The following is an 18,415-nucleotide window of genomic DNA, read 5'->3' as shown; positions in this document are numbered from 1 at the left end:
ACCGCCCCCACCCACAGGGGGAAGTACGATGGGGTCGCCACTCCCAAACTGATTTATTAATGAATGATAGATGCTATGAAATGAGAATGGAGAGTGTTGCTGAAATGAAAGATGACAGGGAAAACTGGAGTACCCGGAGAAAAACCTGTCCCGCCTCCGCTTTGTCCAGCACAAATCTCACATGGAGTGACCGGGATTTGAACCATGGTATCCAGCAGTGAGAGGCCGACGCGCTGCCGTCTGAGCCACGGAGCCTGTTACTGATAGTCATATGTTCTTCTAAAATGAAAGTATGAGGTACTGAAGGCAAATCTGCATGTCCATTACGCTCATCGTGTGCTCCTGAGGTACAAGGTTGGTGCTGTACTTCATAACCTCTTTCTGTAGTCACTGCTGGAGAGTAATCTTCCTCATCAAATATTTGATGTTTGAATGGCTCAATTCCACATGCTTCAAATCCTTTAATGGTATTGTTCATAGTTGCTGCTTTTATATTGGCTTCACCAAAGAGTTTTCCCACAATGCTTAAGAAAAAAAATGTACCCAAAGGTCTTATCCAGAAAGTTAAAATGCTTTACAAAGATTGCTGCAGTTGCATACAGATAGGAAACGGTAATTCTGATTGGTTCTAAACCACTAGAGGAGTGCAACAAGGCAATACCCTTTCACCCTTACTTTTTTCACTGTCATGGATGAAGTCATGAAAGAAATTAAGCAGAAGAACAATATGGACATTAATGCATTTGCATTTGCAGATGATGTAGTAATTTGGGAAATACAGAGAAGGAAGTCCAAGAGAGGCTGAACACCTGGAATGAACATTTGAAAGCACACGGATTAACAATAAATAAATCAAAAACTGTTACTATGTCTGTCAACAGGCAGAAGAAGAAAGGAAAAATAATGCTGGAAGGTACACATCTGGAAACAGTAGACCAATATAAATATCTTGGGTGCATCATTTCAAGTGATAACAGAATACAGCATGAGATTAACAACTGCATTCAAAAATCAGCTCAGTTTTACCATCAAGTTCGGAACCTCCTCTGGAACGAACAAGTTCCCTTAAGATCAAAGCAGATTTTATTCCAATCATACTTCACCCCCATACTAACATATGGCCTAGAAACCTGCACAACAACCCAACAAGTGGATAGCAGACTACAAGCCGCAGAAATGAAGTTCCTACGTACTATGGTACAGAAGACAAAAAGGGACAGGGTAAGGAATGAAAGAATAAGGGAGGAAGCTGGTGTGTACCCATCCCTGAATGAAAAAGTGACAAGGGCCCATTTGAAATGGTTTGGCCATGTCAAACAATTGGACGATGGAAGGACAGCAAAACAATGGCTACACACAGTCGTGGCCGGAAAACGACCGGTAGGAAGACCTAGGAAGAGATGGCTGGACCAAGTGAAAGAGGACATAGGAACAAGAGGAGTCAGCTGGGATGTCGTCTTGAGAGAAGAGTGGTACATGGACAGACAGAAGTGGAGAGTGCTTGTAAACCACACCCGGGCAACTGGAGTGGAAAACTGATGATGATGATGATGATGACTTGATGGCCAGGATTTGACACAAGGAAGTTATCACACGCTTGTAAATAAAATGATCTTAAAGGGCCAATGAATGCCTCATCTAAGGGCTGCAATTTGTGTGATGTGTGTGGTGGCAAGCCAACGCTGCAGTTCTTCGAGTTGCTCATTTGTGAAAACATTGCAGAACCTCCCACCATGCAATAGCATGTCCTGCAAAGAAATAAAGAGAACTGCTGAATAACCTATATTCCAACACAGGCTATTTGGATTAGTTACTGGCCGAATTCCTTACACTCATTAAACTACAGGCTTACCTGTTGCAGCTTCTTCAAATAACACCTTAAAGTCACTTCAGGAATACCATATTGTGCTGCAGCTGCATTACAAGAGATTCTTTGACAGCATGCATTGCGGCTATCATGCTTACTTCATCCCAGTCCTGTCTATCCATCTTCTGCCAATAATTTCTAGGCATTTCTGTAATTAGTGTAAGGGTATCGGTGACTAAGTGTAGCCTATACCTGTAGTGTTGGCTACTGAATGCATGATTCGAAGCAGTGTATCAATTCATTCAAGTGTCCAAGTAAATCAATTCACAGGAATGGTGAGCTCATGGCACACAATTCAGCTTACTCCCAGCAGACAGTGCTGAGTGGCGCACTCACTGGACGTTGATGGGGAGCCGAGCTTCCGCTGCAGCGAGACTGTGAAACATGGAACTTCGAAAGAATCGTGAACGAGCACGGCTCAGTGAGACACAAGATACACACGGCTCCTTATCGGCACACTGGACACTGGCGGAGAGCTGAGGTTCCGCTGCAGCGAGACATACAGTGAGCCATAGCACACCGAAGGAATCGTGAACGAGCACGGCTCAGTGAGACACAAGATTCACACGGCTCCTTATCGGCACACTGGAGACTGGTGGAGAGCCGAGCTTCCGCTGCAGCGAGACATGCAGTGAGCTATGGCACACCGAAAGAATCGTACACAGTCGCGCATCAGTGAGACACACACACACAGTTCATTATCGGTACACTGGACATTGGCGGAGAGCCGAACTTCCTCTGAAGCAACACATACAGAGCCATAGTACACTGAAAGAATCGTAGCTATAACAGACTCTCGAGCTCAGCTCATTTGAAAATAATACCCACTTGCATTCACTGTCCTCTTCTTACAGGGGTGTTTAAATAATAGATGAATTTATTTGCAGTGTTAAAAAGGTAGTCAAAACATAATTCTGAAGTAGCTAGGAAGTAGGTAGGCTATTAGGTTATACTATTTATTAGTTTAATGAATCTTAGTATTATAACTTAGTTGACATTTGACAATTAAACTTGACTCTAGCCTGCCCTATGACTATGAGTCATGCTCATGACCACTCAAAAGTACCTGTTTTATATTGGGAAGAATGGCTCAGTATTCTCTCAGTTCATATGTCACATCGTTGCACAAGACTTCAATCATATGTGGACAGTAAGTGAGTCGAATGATGCAATAAGTTAACCAACAGTATGTTGAATCAGAAAACCAGCGGGCTACTGTACATCTCGGGTAGCCTATACAAAATATGATAATTTAAAAAAACCCTCAGCTGGTAGAAAAATACATATTTTCAAAAATAACTGAGCGAGTTGGACGTGCAGTTAGTATCGCGTAGGTATGCGCTTGCATTCGAGGGATGGTAGGTTCGAATCCCACCGTTGGCAGCCGTTAAGATGGTTTTCCGTAGTTTCCCCATTTTCACACGAGGAAATGCTGGGACTGTACCATAATTAAGGCCATGGCTGCTACCTTCCTAATCCTAGACCTTTCCCATCCTGCGTCACCGGAAACCTTCGATGTATTAGAGTGACTAGCACTTTTTTCTAAGAAAGGAGTTCATAGTATGAAGACCAGATGGCAGCTGCGAGCACTGAATGCTGTTGCTGCTGTCTTACCAGTACATACTATACAGATGCAGTAGGAGCGGTGACTGATGTGCCGTGAATCAGATCACTGTATCGATTCAGTAACGTGAACGGAATCAAATGAATCGATTCAGTAAAATGAATCGAATGTCCCATCACTATATACCTGGCCCGGGGTAAGATGACGAATTCGTCAACTTGCCCCCATCATCTTGCTCCAGGTTGCTTAGGAAGCGGTTTGTCCTTATAATCTTCAGATGTCTTACAGTCAAGATTCAGTTAACATTGAAGTAAGTACGAAATACATTGACATTTAAAGAAAATAAAACAGTTAATTTGTATTGTTAGCAGACTAGTAGTAGAAGCTTCCTGCAAGGAATTTCCTTGCTTGTGTAAGTTATACATGTGAGATATCGTGCCCAAGGTCACAAGATAGCAAACTCAGTGAACAGAATACTACAAAAGTTATGGTTGATTCGTCATCTTGCCCCATTCACCATCTTGCCCCGGTCTCCTTTATGCCGGTTGCATGTTTGGTGGGGAAGAATGTGTATAGGGAAGTAGTTGAAAGAGTATTGCATTTGGTATAGCCATTGATTATTTTATGGGGTAACAAAGATAGGAAAACTGTAAACAGCTTCTCAGATCAAGTATACCCAGGTAGTTCAAGATGACAGATTTAGTTGTGTTCTTAAAAACAGGATTGTGGGTCTTAACAATGAAGGTGAAACAGTTAAAAATACTATTTAGCTGAGATATATTTGTCATAGCAGATGAGGACAAAATTGGGGAGCAAAAGTTAATAATAGGGAGAACATACAAGATGAATTATAATTTTAAGGCGTTAATATAATTAATTTCAGTGAACCCGTAAATAATTCAGATTGGTGTTCTCAAGTCGGTCTTAAGCAGCGTGCAGATTCAGCAACACTGCCTTGCAATGTCCATTTCAATTCACCCGTGAAGTATTCTGATTGGCTACCTTCAGCAGCTGATAAAGTGACAATGGAGAGAGATACCGAATCTTTTTTTTCCATATTAATTATCAGTATGGCCAACACTCGAATGCTCTTATACCCTGTTCATTTTGTTTCCGACCATCCTGTGTATACATGGTACAGCATGATGTTGTCTGCCAACTGTAGTTCTACAGACCAACGGTTCTCAACCTGAGTGGCCCGCCCTCCCTGGGGAGGCGTGGTGAGCAATGAAAAAGGCACAAGAATTTGCTAAACAGTGAAAAATTGTGAGAAAGAAGAGAATTTGCTACAAAAAGTTATCTTCATCACCGCTAAATCGTACACGTAGAGAAATGGTTTTTCCTAAAATTATTGTACTTCATAGTAATGTTGGGACAAGAAATTCATGTTTACGACCTCCTCTATCATTCAATAATAAAGATTTTACTGCAGCCAATGGCCATTAAAATATGTTTACATGACTAATTACATCAAACAGAATTTGGTTAGTTCCATCTGTCTTTTAGTACACATCACAACATGATATAAGTGGCAAGTCTTCTCTCACAGTACACATATACATTCCTTTCTCAGGGTGTGAAAAGTTTTGTTAGCACACACACGATGATGAAAACCGTGTGTTGCTAATCTAGTCACTATATGCCTGAGTTCATAGTTGGCCTTCATCCAATCCATACTGGTCATAGCCTCTGTGGTGTAATATGTTTCCCATATATCTCCCTTCTTGGTTTGCAGCTCTGTTTGTAACTGGTTGAATGCATCTGTAGACAGCAATATTAGTTTGTGACGTAGTTCTTCTGTATAGAAGAGTTCTCTTGTCAGCTCATAACATAGTCTTGAAGGAGTAAATTTGGACAAACATAATACCTTTTTCATGTAGATTGCTTTTACACTTTCAATGTCTCAAATATTTCCTTTAGTGAGTTGTTCCAATATCAATTCTAGTCCGTACGTCATTATCAGAGATATTTTTGCATGGAACAATTTTGTAGCAACTTCAACCGAAAGTTTGCGTAAGATCAAGATGTCATTCATTGCTATTACGGCCGCAGCCACTCTATCTTTGATGTGTCTGGTATAAGTAGTTCCTGACGTCTGTAATGTAATGCCCAAATATTTAAAATTGTTTACTATTGGCATAGTTTCTCCTCCATTTTCATAGTGAATTTTCTCTTTTAATGCCGTTCTGCCTCCCTTGCGGAAGATCATCTGTACCGTCTTTTGTCGATTAATTCTGAAGTTATTGTCCTCTGCCCAAATATTCAGCTTGTTGAAAGCAGTCTGTAGTTTTTCGTGCTTTTTGATACGAGTACCATGTCATCTGCATACATGTATATATGTACCTCATCGCCTGCGACCTTTATAGTGGGTACTAGGTCTAAGACCGCTATATTGAAGAGTATGGGGCTCATTGGATCACCCTGTAGTACTCCGTTCATCTGCGTTATGGGATTTGAGATAGAGATGTTATCGTTTACAGAGATGTAATATAAGCAAGAGTGGTCCTAATGATGTTTGTTAAAGGATTCATATATCCTATTATGTTTTCCAGTTTCTTAGTAGCTTTTCCCTGACCCTGTTCATGTTTATGAAATGTGTAATGAAATGTCTAAAAAATTATAAAAATACAAAAAAAATTATCATGAAGTAGGCCTATACTACAAATTATTGCATTTTTAATCATTTCTTTCCACAAAATTTTTCTACGTGTATAAGAAATGTAATGAAAATAAAGTAATAAATCAGCTGATAAATATGAATATATGAAAAATTTACAGGAAATAATTTTAGCATTTTATTTTTATTTTCAACTTGTATTGTGCAGTTTCTATCAACATATCTGTGTGAATCTAAGTTTTCTACGCTGGCTTACATGAAATCAAAATACCGAGCATGGCTAGATGTTGAAGGTGATCTGAGGTGTGCACCATCACAGTCGGAACCAAACATTAAAAAAATTTGTGGAAGAAAAACAGTGCCAGCCCTCTCAAAATCAAATCAAATGATGTAGTTTGAAATGCTAATTGCAGTGAGTGTAGAATCCTTCATAATATATTTACTGTAATTTATTCTCTTGCTGTTTTATTATTTGTGTTATCCATGGCTTCCTTTGGAAAGTGATTGCATTATAATTATTATACTTTGAAACATGTAATATTATGTATTAAGTACTCATAATTAATAATAAAATCATTATAAAATATTTTTGAGATGATAAGCCTAACAGAAAGTAGAACACCTGTAAATAATTCATTGGGGAGGGGGGGGGGGGTCAAAACAATTTACGGATGAAAAGGGGGTGCAGGCCCACAAAGGTTGAGAAGTAGTGTTATAGGCAATAAATTTAATAAATTAAAAGTGAAATATGGAATGTTATTTTACATGAAAACATGCTTCTGTCTCCTCTGTCGTAGGAAGTGGATGAGGTGGCCGGCCCTCTGTTCCACCGATCAGCCGACACCAATAAGTTCTTGAGGGCAGATTGTAATGCTGCTCTAGACAAAATGGTGGATTCGATTACCCCAGCCCGAGCTGTGGCTGTTATCATTGCTAAAGGAGCCAGGTCAGTACTACAGATCCCTCTCTTTTTGTGTAGCATTTAGAGCCTGAGTTGCTATAATAGCATGTTGTAAATCTACTTTTTGTAACTGTTAGGTTCTCAGTGTGCTGAAACTAATTTTGAATAAATAAAAATTATATCTGGAAAAGAAACAACATAAAGAAAATACAATGAGATGTTTCATTCTTGAAAGAACATCGTCAGATTCTATCAAACTCAAATATATTTAGAAATGTATGAATATTTATGTTTATTCCTACTGTTTCTGTGCTAGAGTGGAGAGCAGTGAAGACTTCATTAAGATGTATTCTTCTTCTTCTTCTTCTTCTTCTTCTTCTTCTTCTTCTTCTTCTTCTTCTTCTTCTTCTTCTTCTTCTTCTTCTTCTTCTTCTTCTTCTTCTTCTTCTTCTTCTTCTTCTTATTCTTCTTCTTCTTCTTCTTCTTCTTCTTCTTCTTCTTCTTCTGTTTTCTGGATCAGGTTGTGGTTGCCTATCTCTCTACCACTCCTTTCCTTGCTCTAATATTTGCTCTACTCCTCTTTCCTATATTCTCCTTCATCGTATCCACCCATCTTGCTGGGCCTTCTCCGTTGTCTTCCTCCTAGTATTTTCTCTGTAAATACTCACTTTGGAACTCTATCCTCTTCCATTCTCATCATGTGTCCATACCATTTCAGCTTAGGTCTCTATCTTGTTTTATGATCTAGGGCAGGGATGGCGAACCTATGCCACCCGTGTCATTAGGTGACACGCGAACATGATTTCGGTGGCACACCACATGCACATATTAAAATTTTTATGTACGTTCTGTACTATAGACTATACATATCTCATGCATCGTACAGTCATAGTGTTTCAGGTTTAAGAAATAAATACCGAAAATCTAAATTCTATTCCATTCGAACGTGCATTACGGCAACACTACAACACTGATAGGTCCGGAAGTCAAGTGAAATAAATGACAGATGCAGCTGACGAGCCATTCGCTCACCCATATCAGTGAATTAGTGAAGTTTGGCTTGTGTGTAAATGCCAGCACCGCGTAATTATTCATAGTGAGCAACTTTTTATTGTTGTGAATTTTGTAAGACAAATAATTACCAATCAATTATCCCAATTTCGAAATTTGGAGAAATTATCGTACTTTATTTCGAAACCTCATATTGCACAAATGAGTATTTTTTTCCTTCTTTTGAGTTGTTAGATATTGACAGTTTAGAAATGGAGTTGACTGAATTTTAAACAAGCATATATGGGTGAAAAATTTCGTACAACTTTATGGAGCATTAGTGAAAATCGAGTGTGCTGTTGATGGAGAATACTCTCTCCAGAAGCCAGAGAACTTAAAACATGAACAGTGGAACAGCCCCCCACAAAAGTTTTCAGTCATGAAGAAACTTGCTACAGCACTATTTACTTTGTTTGGGTCACCATACGCCTGCAAGCAGCTATTTTCTACATTGAACGTTGTGAAGACAAGTTATGAACCTAACATAATTTACAAAGCTACTAAGTATTTTTGCGGTATTCGCAAAATACGACCATGAAACATGCAATCACATGTATTTGGTATTTTACAATATAAATCATTTTACAATATAATATAAAAATGAAATGGCGTATGGCTTTAGTGCCGGGAGATCCCAGAGCGGGTTCGGCTCACCAGGTGCAGGTCTTTTGATTTGACTCCCGTAGGCGATCTGCGTGTCTTGATGAGGATGAAATGATGATGAAGACAACAGATACACGCAGCCCTCGTGCTACGGAAATTAACCAATGATGGTTAAAATTCCCGACCCTGCCGGGAATCGAACCTGGGATCCCTGTGACCAAAGGCCAGCACCCTAACCATTCAGCCATGGAACCAGACTATATATATGTAATAACATATTATGAAACATAATCTGGAATTAGGGATGGAAGTCGGTGGTGGCGGTGGTGAGTGGGGGCGGGGGTTGTATCTATTACAAACGAAAATAACAAGTGGCACAGTAGACAGTTGAGAATAATCCAGACCTAAAATGGCACACTAGTTAGAAAAGGTTCGCCATCCCTGGTCTAGGGAATCCAATTCTCTCTCTGATCTCTACATTTCTGATTTTATCCCTTCGTGTCTTCCCAATTATTCCTCTAAGGAATTTCAACTTGGCTGCCTGAATTCTGCTTTAATCATGTTTTGTTCTTGTCCTTGTGCCTGCCACGTATGTCAAAATTGGCGTGTAGTACATCGGGTACAGAATTTTCTTGCATTACTCTGGGACGTCCTGGTTCTACACTATACCTCTCACACATTGGTAAAACTCATTGGCTTGTTGGATTCTCTTCTCAATTTCTTCATTTATTTTCCAACTTCTGCAAGTATACTCCCCAAATATTTGAAGATTTTCACAAGTTCTAATTGCCTTCCATTTACTCAGAATAAAATCAAGCTAATGTTGTACATAAAATGAGGAATGACCTCTCTGTATTAAATGAATGGTTTAATTGTAATTATCTTACAATCAACTCCAGAAAAGCTGTTTTTATACTTTTCCAGAGAGCTGGAGATATATTTATAAGGCTGAGTAATACACTGACTCTTAATGATGATTATGTTAAACTGTATTAAATATTTAGGTGCTTTTATAACTTCTACACTAAACTGGGACTATCATCTGCAATTTATAAAGAGTAAAATAATACCTGTCCGCCTCTGTGGTGTAGTGGTTAGGGTGATTAGCTGCCACCCCCGGAGGTCCAGGTTCGATTCCCGGCTCTGCCACGAAATTTGAAAAGTGGTACGAGGGCTGGAACGGGGTCCACTCAGCCTCGGGATGTCAACTGAGTACAGGTGGGTTCGATTCCCACCTCAGCCATCCTAGAAGTGGTTTTCCGTGGTTTCCCACTTCTCCTCCAGGCAAATGCTGGGATGGTACCTAACTTAAGGCCACGGCCGTTTCCTTCCCTCTTCCTTGCCTGTCCCATCCAATCTTCCCATCCCTCCACAAGGTCCCTGTTCAGCATAGCAGGTAAGGCCGCTTGGGCAAGGTACTGGTCATTCTCCCCAGTTGTATCCCCGACCCAAAGTCTGAATCTCCAGGACACTGCCCTTGATGCGGTAGAGATGGGATCCCTCGCTGAGTCCGAGGGAAAAACCGACCCTGGAGGGTAAACAGATTACGAACGAATGAAAATAATACCTACTATAGGTGTATTGAACAGACTGTGTGGAATAATTACTGATTCTAACTTAAAAGTGTGTTTACTATGCTTTAATTCATAGCCATCTACAATACACTACCTACCTAATGTTGTATGGATTTACTGCACCCAAATTCAAATAGCAGAACTTCAAATTCTTCAAAATAAAGTACTCAGAGCCCTTTACAGTTTTCCATTCTTAATGTCCAGATAAATAATATACCCATCAACAGGCATTCCTTCGTTTGGTTTTCTGTTGCATACTCTTTGGTAACACTAGCCTTCAAAACTAAACATAGTTTGACTAAGGCAAAAATAAAACTAAAATTCATCAGTAATTCATCTATTCATGATCATGCAACATGGCAATCTGGAAACTTACATGTCCCTAGAATGAATACAGTGAAGTATGGTGTATTGTATAGGGCTATAATAGCATTTAATTCCATTCTAGACTCAATACAAGTTTGTCAGAATGTCAATAAATTCAAAAAGAATTTAATAAGAAACATTTATGGACAAAATTTAACACTCTTGAATTTAGCCTGTTTAGATGAACTTATCATCAGGTTTCATTTTGAGCTGTCTGGTTCTCTTTATATGAAATTTTAAACACACAGTTTCATCCTTGAAAAATATTGTATTTTAGATTTAAATTATTATACTGTTAATAAAGTATTATTATTATTATTATTATTATTATTATTATTATTATTATTATTATTATTATTATTATTATTATTATTATTATTATTATTATTATTATTATCTCTGCATTATCAATAATTTAATTTGTCTTTAGTATTGTAACTGTACTAGGTTTTTAATGTCCCAATACAAGCATTAGCTCATGGGATCTTTGAAACAATAAAATAAAAATAGAAAAGTTCTAAGTTCCAAAATTCAAGTGCAAATGTGAATTTGGCCCTATTTTATACAGCCGTATGGAATTCCTAATACCAGCTCTATGTGGTATGTGGAGGGATGTATTTAATATTGCATGTTTCTGTCATGGTGGGTAAGTATGTGTGTTGTAAGTGTACCTATATCATTATAAAGAGGAGTGTACTGGTGCAAACACAAACACCCAGCTTCTAAGACAGAGAAATTAATCAGATGTAGTTAAAATCTCCAGCCCAGCTGGGAATCAAACTGGGACCCATTGATCCAAAGGACTTGATGCTGGCCATTCAGCCAATGAGCCTGACAATAATAATATTAATAATAATAATGGAGACAAAATATGACAAAATTAAACCAACTATCAGAATTTAAGTACTATCTTGGTGAAACAATTCAGGAAAATGGATTTAAAACAAAAGTCAATGAAATTAGATGCAAAAAGATGGAAACTGCATACTGACTAAACCAAAATATACCCAAAATATCTACAACAACAAAATGTATCCCCAAGCACACAAAACTAAGGCATTACAATACAGTCATTAAACCAGAATGACTTTATGGGTCAGAAATGCTAATTTTGAACAGGAAACCAGACATTGAAAGCATTGAGAAAAAGGAACGCAAAATCATAAAAAATTCTAGGCCCAAAACTCGCCAATGGACAATACCGACTCAGAGGCAGACAGAAAATCAAACAATACACAACTATTCATAGTGACATTAGAAAACGCAGGCTAAGATTCAATGGTTATATTTTAAAAGTGCATCCTGACAGACTTACAAAACAAATAGTCGAATTACTACAAAATATAGGAGTAAGCCAAAACAGGCACAATGAAATGTATTGGCAAAATAAAAACTGACTTGAAACAGACAAGAATTGCAATAGCAGATGTCCAAAACAGGGTAATCTTCAAATCAAAAATTCACAAATTGCAAGTTGATCAAGGGGAAAGGCCAAAGAAGAAGACTGGAATAACCTGGTCTGAAGACAGAAAGGAAGCCCACAGCAAAAGAATGGAAGAAATGTGAGGACAAAGGATGGCAAAAGCATGCCTCTAAGTACTTTGCATAGTCCTAATGGGTTTATACACATACTACTACCACAATAATAATAATAATAATAATAATAATAATAATAATAATAATAATAATAATAATAATAATAATAATACCAAAAGTCTCCGTGGCAAGCAGTAGTGGGATAGCGAGCAAAGATGCGGACAAGAGCCCTGCTCCCACCGAGGAGCCAAAGGCCAGAAATTGAGAAACATGCAAACAGCCATCAGGGAAGCTTACTATGATTCAACCCGAAATTTTCGCCAATGAAGAAGGTAGTTATTCCGACCAGTTAAAACAAATTACCTTATATGGACAACAAATTCTAGAGGTTTCAATTGCAAAATGCAGCGATTTCCTTATCGAAGCCTCCACGTGGCAAATACAAGGTGATACAACAGGTTGTTTAACAGATTGCAAGTTACAACAAGCACACTACAGGAGATCTCCAATACCAAAATAATTCCTTTCACCAACACTCATAATGATTAAATAAATAGAATTAAATGTCTTTGTTATGAGTCCTGAAAATACCATTAATGTTTTTACATAATAATAATAATAATAATAATAATAATAATAATAATAATAATAATAATAATAATAATAATAATAATAATAATAATAATTCTTTTTCTTCTTCTTTTTCTACAGCTTTTTCCCACACCTGTGGGGTCGCGGGTAATAATAATATACCGTGTGCAGACATTTCAAATTGATGCCATCTGGCGCAAGCCTGCAGGGTTTCAGGCAGCTCATGTGCCCGTAGAAAGTCAGTTGCCTTTTCCTCATACATGTGACTATGTCTTCCTGATGTTCATAGAGCTCGTTGTTGTGCCTGATCCTGTAGGTGCCATCCTCCTCTCTTATGGGTCCTAGTATCTTCCTTAAGATCTTCCTCTCTTTAAGTTCTAGTTTCCTGGGTGGGCCCTTTCGACTCGTCAAGAGGCATTCAGAAGCATAGAGTACAGAAGTTCTTACAACTGAGTTGTAGTGCTTCAGCTTTAGGTTCTTGGGGAGGTACTTCGAGGTGTAGATACTTTTACAGGAATGATAGGCCCTCTCTAACTTCATGCACCTGGTATCTATGGCCAAAGTTTTGCTCTCGCTTGCTAAGATCCATTTTCCTAAGTATTTGACTGCAGTAACTTTATTTAGGTATGGTGTAGTTTCAAATGATGATGATGATAAACTATTGTTCAGGTTTTAGAAAGTCTGCATATTCCTTGATAATTGACTATTCATTTGATTTAATAATTTTCAACACACTTTTCCTGTCCTCACTGATATTTATTTTCTATTGTTTATTGAGTGTATTTCTCTTCCATTTTCATGTGCTGTCTTTCAATTGATCATTTGTCATTTGCTTTTTGTCTTTGCAGCCACCAGAATCCCATTGTACGGACTGTAGCTGCTCGTCTATTGCTTAGCATTGTAAACAAGTTAGGACCTGAAAGAGTGATGTTGTCTCCGAAAGAAACACGAGACAAGATCCTTCTCACAGGAGCCAACTTCCTAACAGAAGGCAGTCTCGAGACGAGGTAAGTTGCTCAACAAGTGCCTAAGATAGTACAGTGATTAGACTTTCTACTTCAACAACAACAAAAGTAGAAACAGATAATAACTAGGGATGTCTTCTATTAAGTGATTTGTTCATCCATACACTCAGTTTCACTGGTAGAGATATTTTCTTGGCTTTGGACTTTGATACAGCGTACCTTCATGAAAGAACGCACAGAAAAATATTACATAATTTGAGCAAAACACTGAGAAAAAGGAACACAAAATCATAAGGAAAATTCTAGGGAAAGCCTGCGAGAAAGGAATGTACCAGAGGGAATGGTGAGGAAATTCAGATGCTGTACGAGCACTGTGCCAGCTATGTGCAATTTTGTGACGGACATTAATTCTCGTTCCAGATCAAAAGTGGAGTCTAGCAAGGTAGTGCACTATCCCCATTATTGTTTAACATCATCATGGATGACATAATGAAGAACATCAAGAAAACTTCTAGTGAACTAAATGCAATGGCTTTCGCTGATGATGTTATGATCTGGGGAGAAACTGAGGAACAAGTACAGTCAAGACCAATCAATCAATCAATCAATCAATCAATCAATCAATCAATCAATCAATCAATCAGCTGGCTGATTCCCTATCTCTTGTTTTCCTAGCCTTTTCTTGAATGATTTCAAAGAAATTGGAAATGTATTGAACATCTCCCTTGGTAAGTTATTCCAATCCCTAACTCCCCTTCCTATAAACAAATATTTGTCCCAATTTGTCCTCTTGTATTCCAACTTTATCTTCATATTGCGGTCTTTCTTTTAAAGATACCACTCAAACTTACTCGTCTACTAATGTCATTCCACGCCATCTCTCCACTGACAGCTCGGAACATACCACTTATGATACAGATGTTGATTCCCATAGCGAACCTGAAATATTTCTCCCGAATGAATAAATTTATAATACCAATATAAATGGTCCGTTATTGGACATTATAAATTTACCAGGTAACTGTATGTATGTATGTATGTTGGGTATTCAGCCTGAAGGCTGGTTGGATCTTCAACAGGTTCACCATTAGCTGTCATAGATGGCCTAGGTGTCACTGAAGAGGCGTACTAGGGAAATGAGGAGTGAGGTAGTTTCCCGTTGCCAGAAGTTGCTACTGCACATCAGTCTGCCAAGCCTACTGAAATGCCTGCACCAACCGACCCTATGAGCGACATTTTCACACCATTCATAGCAGGGACTGGCTGCATAAGGAATGGCATTACTAGCATCCCTGATACCTCAGCCAATTTCATATTGTCAAATCCAAGGAAGAGACTAAGACAGGCCAATGAAAGTAACAAGTTTATTCTAGCCTATACCAAAAGACATAGCACACTGTAAACACTACATCTTGCCAGCAAAGGCATGAGAAAGACTCATCTAGGTTGCAGGCATCTGAGATGAAGTTCCTGAGGTCCAAAATTCAAAAAACCAAACTGGACAAGTTAAGGAATGATGTGGTTAGGAAGCTGGGATTGAGACATCATTGTTAGATCGGGTCACCATGTCCAGATTGAGGAAGTTTGGGCATGTAATGAGGATGGAGCCAACAAGGACAGCATATGTTAACTTGGAGAAACATGTGGCAGGAAGGCGGATGGTGGGAAGACCAAGAAACCACTTGATGGACATCGTAAAGATGGACATTGCAGATCAGGGAAGGACACTGGAGGACATCATTAACAACAGAACTATCATATAGATGTTGATTCCCATAGGGAACCTGAAATATTTGTCCTGAATGAGTAAATTTATCATACCAATATAGTTGGTCTGTTATTGGACATTATAAATTTTGCAGCTAACTCATTCCTGGTTGCCAGCGTTTCACCCCAGTGTGCTAAATGTATCTGAATAAGACAGAATGGAAGAGGCTCTCCAACAGTACGTGAGAAACTGGAACTGTAAAATGATGATGATTTTGACTGTCTCTTTTACCCAGTTTGTTCTCATACTAACCTTCCCAGGACACGACGGAAAACCAACTTCAGGGCTTCCAGCTGAGGAACTAAAACCCACTACCTCCCGAATGCAAGCTGATAGCTATGTGACTCAAACCATGTGGCTACTTGCTCAGTCTAGTTATCTCAGAAAACCCTCCATTATTCATTTAAATCAGCATTGGATTTAACACATAAAAAGTACCATCTGGCTTAATTCTTTACCACATATCTACTGGCTTAACTATAAACAAGATCATTGAACTTGCTTTGAATACTTCTTCAATTATTTTGTTTATTTCAACTTTCCCCAATTGAAGATTGCCCCTGAAGACAAAGTATACAAAAAGACAAGATGAATATTATAAGTATTTGTGAGTTGGTTAGCACACTTGACACACTGTATGTTGTTACATTAAAAAAGTTTAGGAGAAATGGTTCTACAGGATTTGGATGGAATATTTCAAGGCAGTCACTGCAATTTCTTTTATTAATGTTTGATTGAGGTTAAAAGATTTGCAGTGCCAACCATTAATCGTATGACTTCGATATCATCCAGCTGGTATTCTTGTTGATAGAGTGGGATGGTTGGTTCATATGTTGTTTTCTTTTACTCATGTACCTCACTGGGTTGTGTTTTGGATGTCTTGAATCTGATCGTCACGTCTATTATAAAGCCCTTTCAGTGATCTCTGAAGGCTATCATGTATATTCAATGGTGGCTGCCTGTAATAGAGAGAGCTTGAACCTCCTCGAAGACTGTAAAGCCTGAGTCCCTTAATGCTTGAGCAATGGTAGATCATATTTTATGGTGCCTAGTATTTTGTAGAACAGATTTTAAGTTATTTAATTCAAACTTGTCATTTAATTCATACATTGTTTTTTAACTCAAACACTAATTAATTCAAACACTGTTACGTAGGCATTCTATCAACCTGTTGATGATCTCACCTTTATGCACGTTCAAATAATCTAAAATAATGCTATCTGCAATTATTCTCTCTATTTCTGGAAAATAAGTATCACCAACGCTGAACAACCACCATAGTAATGCATAAAATAGAGTCAGCACAAGTCATTAAGTCATTACAGAAAATGACTTACAAATAATCAAGAATTATCACAATGATGGGCTGAAAAATAAACATGTCCAAAATAACATTGCTTACTACAAAATCCAATCACCAAGAATGAAGAATCCCAACTGTTTAAATCCTGAATTATGCAATGTAAAATACAAATTATTAGTATATCATTGATTATTATACAACGAACATGATGGGTCATGTCAAAATCAAAGACTGTAGAATATGCATGCTAAATAATCTCACTCACTCCTATATTAATCTGTGACTGGTATCAGATATGTCAATTATTCAAAACAGATCATTTAGATCCCTTAAACTCAAGAAAATAAGCCAAACCAGGAAATACTTGGCTAAGTGAATAACAAGCCACAAAGTCATCCTCCTGGCAGGCAAAGAATGTTGTCAAATACCACATCAAAGTAATAGAGTACATAATGAGAAGTAAGCATAAATCATTACTAAATTCACATGTGCTCATCAATACAACAGATGTGCAAATAAAGGCTCTACGACCTAAATGTTATATTCCAACAGTATGAAACTCATATACAGTCTAACATGAGCACTTTCTGATTTCTAGGGTTACTCCATTAAACATTATACTTGTTACCACAGGTTATCTCTGCTTTAGCTTAAATTGAAATTATTCCACATTATTAATATCATACAATTTATCTGCCATGCTTTCCTAGTAAAGGGAAAGAACATTATGGTGATCCAAGCCTCATGGTTGACATGCAACACGTCTTTAATCTCAACATGCACAAATAATAAAATTAGTCAACTCCAACATGGCTACGTATTCACATGAGTCACATACTTTTTTTGCTAGTGCCTTTACGTCGCATCGACACAGATTGGTCTTATGGCGACGATGGGATAAGAAAGGCCTAGGAGTTGGAAGGAAGCAGCCGTGGCCTTAATTAAGGTACAGCCCCAGCATTTACCTGGTGTGAAAATGGGAAACCATGGAAAACCAGTCACATATTTTTTTAATGGTAGGAAATGAGATTATTAACTCACAGCAAGTTATTATTATTAATAATCTTGATGATGAGTTAAGGAAATATCCACTCTGAAGATGTAGAATAGAGATGAGCATGATCACATAAAATTTGTGATGAAAAACCAATGAAAGTCTATGCCTAGAGATACATGGAAGTAGAGGGAGAAATATCTACAACCAATCCAGCATGTTCTAATATGCTCCAACTACAAAGAATGAAAGCGAGATCAAAATTACAAATTAGAAGGCAATATGAAGGTAATTTTCTATTCATGGTAAATGTCTTGATTTCAACTCATGGTCTCCACTCCTAGGCTAGGGTATCACGTCGACTTTAGCTGGAAATCTCCATTCCACTGGTGTCAATACAGTTAACAGCCCAACCACATCTCCAAAGATGGAAGATCATCTTCTACAGTGGCTTTAAAATGCTCGAGCAACTCTCCTTTGGTCATCTGAAACTAAGATAACTAGCAAACTATGTCCTTTTTCTCGTAGATTAATATCATTCAATAGAACAGCTGTTTAACTTGGAGCACTTGCTAGCCTAGCAAAGTAAAGTGAGAGCGATCCCACCACCCAAGTCACTAAAGTTCGTCATCCCACTTGACATAATTAGCAGAATTAATCTATCATTCGTTATTGAAGACGTTGTGCAGAACAGTCTAGGAGCTTATAATTATTAC

General features: G+C 38.1%; 1 protein-coding gene across 1 annotated transcript in view; it reads left to right on the top strand.

Moving 5' to 3' along the window:
* The window catches only part of LOC136880850 (TOG array regulator of axonemal microtubules protein 1), a 437,167-nt gene that overhangs the window by 409,412 nt on the left and 9,340 nt on the right, over positions 1 to 18,415 (top strand). Inside the window, exons 24-25 of the mRNA XM_068229140.1 lie at positions 6,846 to 6,994; positions 13,518 to 13,676. Of these exons, the coding sequence (XP_068085241.1) occupies positions 6,846 to 6,994; positions 13,518 to 13,676 (308 nt within the window). The remainder of the gene's footprint in view (positions 1 to 6,845; positions 6,995 to 13,517; positions 13,677 to 18,415) is intronic.

This window comes from Anabrus simplex, chromosome 9 (genome assembly GCF_040414725.1).
Source record: "Anabrus simplex isolate iqAnaSimp1 chromosome 9, ASM4041472v1, whole genome shotgun sequence".
Taxonomy (NCBI): Eukaryota; Metazoa; Arthropoda; class Insecta; order Orthoptera; family Tettigoniidae; genus Anabrus; species Anabrus simplex.
Note: the sequence above shows the minus strand (reverse complement) of the source record. Positions and strands in the feature narration are given on the sequence as shown.